Genomic DNA, 1,543 nt, shown 5'->3' with positions numbered 1-1,543 from the left:
GGAGGCTGAGGCAGGAGAATGGCGTGAACCCGGGAGGCGGAGCTTGCAGTGAGCCAAGATCGCGCCACCGCACCCCAGCCTGGGCGTCTGAGCAACACTCCGTCTCAAAAAAAAAAAAAATTATTATTTTTTTGAGACAGGGTGTCACTCTGTCACCCAGGCTGGAGTGCAGCGGTGCCATCTTGGCTCACTGCAGCCTCAACCTCCCAAGTTCAAGCGATTCTCCCGCCTCAGCCCCCAAGTAGCTGGGATTAAAGGCACCTGCCACCACGCCTGGCTAATTTTTGTATTTTTTTGTAGAGACGGGGTTTCACCATGTTGCCCAGGCTGGTCTCAAACTCCTGAGCTCAAGAGATCTGCCTGCCACTGCACTCAGCCCGCTGTGGGTCCTTGTGCCCTCCTCCGGCAGGAGCTGAGCCCCATCCCGTCTGCTCCAGGGCCCCACCTGCCCTGTCCCGCCCACCCTGCCCCAACCCACTCACCTTGGCCAGGTCGGTAAGCGTGTTAGCCTGGTCGTTCAGCTTCCCTTGCTCGATCTTCACACTCCGGAGCCTGTGAGGACACAGGGTTGGGGAGAGGGGGTTAGGCAGGTTCCCATGGAGGCTGCAGTGGGGGCAGGGACTTTCATGCATCCACCTGGGGTCACCTATGGGACATGCATCAGAGGATAAGGTGGGAGCTGGGCGGTCGATTCCCTATGGTCTATTCCCTCCCAGCATACAGTGGGTGCAGCAGGGCCAGGAGTCAGCCTGGCCACCGCCCACACCACCCATTGGCTGGTCCTGTCTCCAGCCCAACTGGGGACCCCAGGACGTTGGATCCCAGACCAAGGTGAAGCCTGCACCGATCCATGGGGCAGATGTGAATCCTGCCTGCCTCTGAGGCTGGGGTTGGCATGCCCCACGTGTGCCCCTGTCTGTGACCACCATGCACCCCCGATTTTCCAGCCCCACCAAGCCCCTGGGAGAAGACTTACTTCTGAGCCCTGGCAGGACCAGGCAGAGCAGGAGAAAAATCACAAGGCAATTTTAACCTCAGCACAGTTGTGCGGCATGTACCCAACCCTGCCCAACTCCCGGGGGTGCCACCCCAGGGCCCCGCGCAGGGTTCCCAGATGGCCGAGGGGCTGCCCTTGCTCTGGGGAAGTGCCCAGCCTCTGAGGGTTCTGTGCCAGCCCCTCAGGGACACACCTGTCCTCTGTCCTGTCCCGGAGGTGGTGTTTCATTCAGAAAACTATGCCCACGCCATCTGCCGGGGGGAAACTGAGGCTCAGAGGGGTAAAGCCACTGCCCATCTGCACCCCGGCAGGATTTGAACCCACACTTGCTACTTGGTGTTGGTGTTGGCACTGGTGACCCTGGTCTCTGGACAGCTGGCCACAGGGGGAGTTGGTTAGTGTATGCCCTTGCTCCTTTTGGTCACCCCTTTGTTTTTTTTGAGACACAGTCTCACTCTGTTGCCCAGGCGGGAGTGCAGTGGTGCGATCTCAGCGCGATCCCAGCACGATCTCAGCTCACTGCAACCTCCGCTTCCCCGGTTCAAG

At 59.9% G+C, this 1,543-nt stretch overlaps 1 protein-coding gene across 1 annotated transcript in view; it reads right to left on the bottom strand.

Annotated features, from left to right (window-relative positions):
- Positions 1–1,543, bottom strand: part of KCNN1 (potassium channel, calcium activated intermediate/small conductance subfamily N alpha, member 1) — a 47,723-nt gene that overhangs the window by 13,899 nt on the left and 32,281 nt on the right. Inside the window, exons 7-8 of the mRNA XM_011991226.1 lie at positions 977–985; positions 483–552 (exon numbers count right to left, since the gene is read on the bottom strand). Of these exons, the coding sequence (XP_011846616.1) occupies positions 483–552; positions 977–985 (79 nt within the window). The remainder of the gene's footprint in view (positions 1–482; positions 553–976; positions 986–1,543) is intronic.

The sequence above is a fragment of the Mandrillus leucophaeus genome, unplaced genomic scaffold (assembly GCF_000951045.1).
Source record: "Mandrillus leucophaeus isolate KB7577 unplaced genomic scaffold, Mleu.le_1.0 Scaffold11, whole genome shotgun sequence".
Taxonomy (NCBI): Eukaryota; Metazoa; Chordata; class Mammalia; order Primates; family Cercopithecidae; genus Mandrillus; species Mandrillus leucophaeus.
This window is presented reverse-complemented; position numbering and strand designations above follow the sequence as displayed.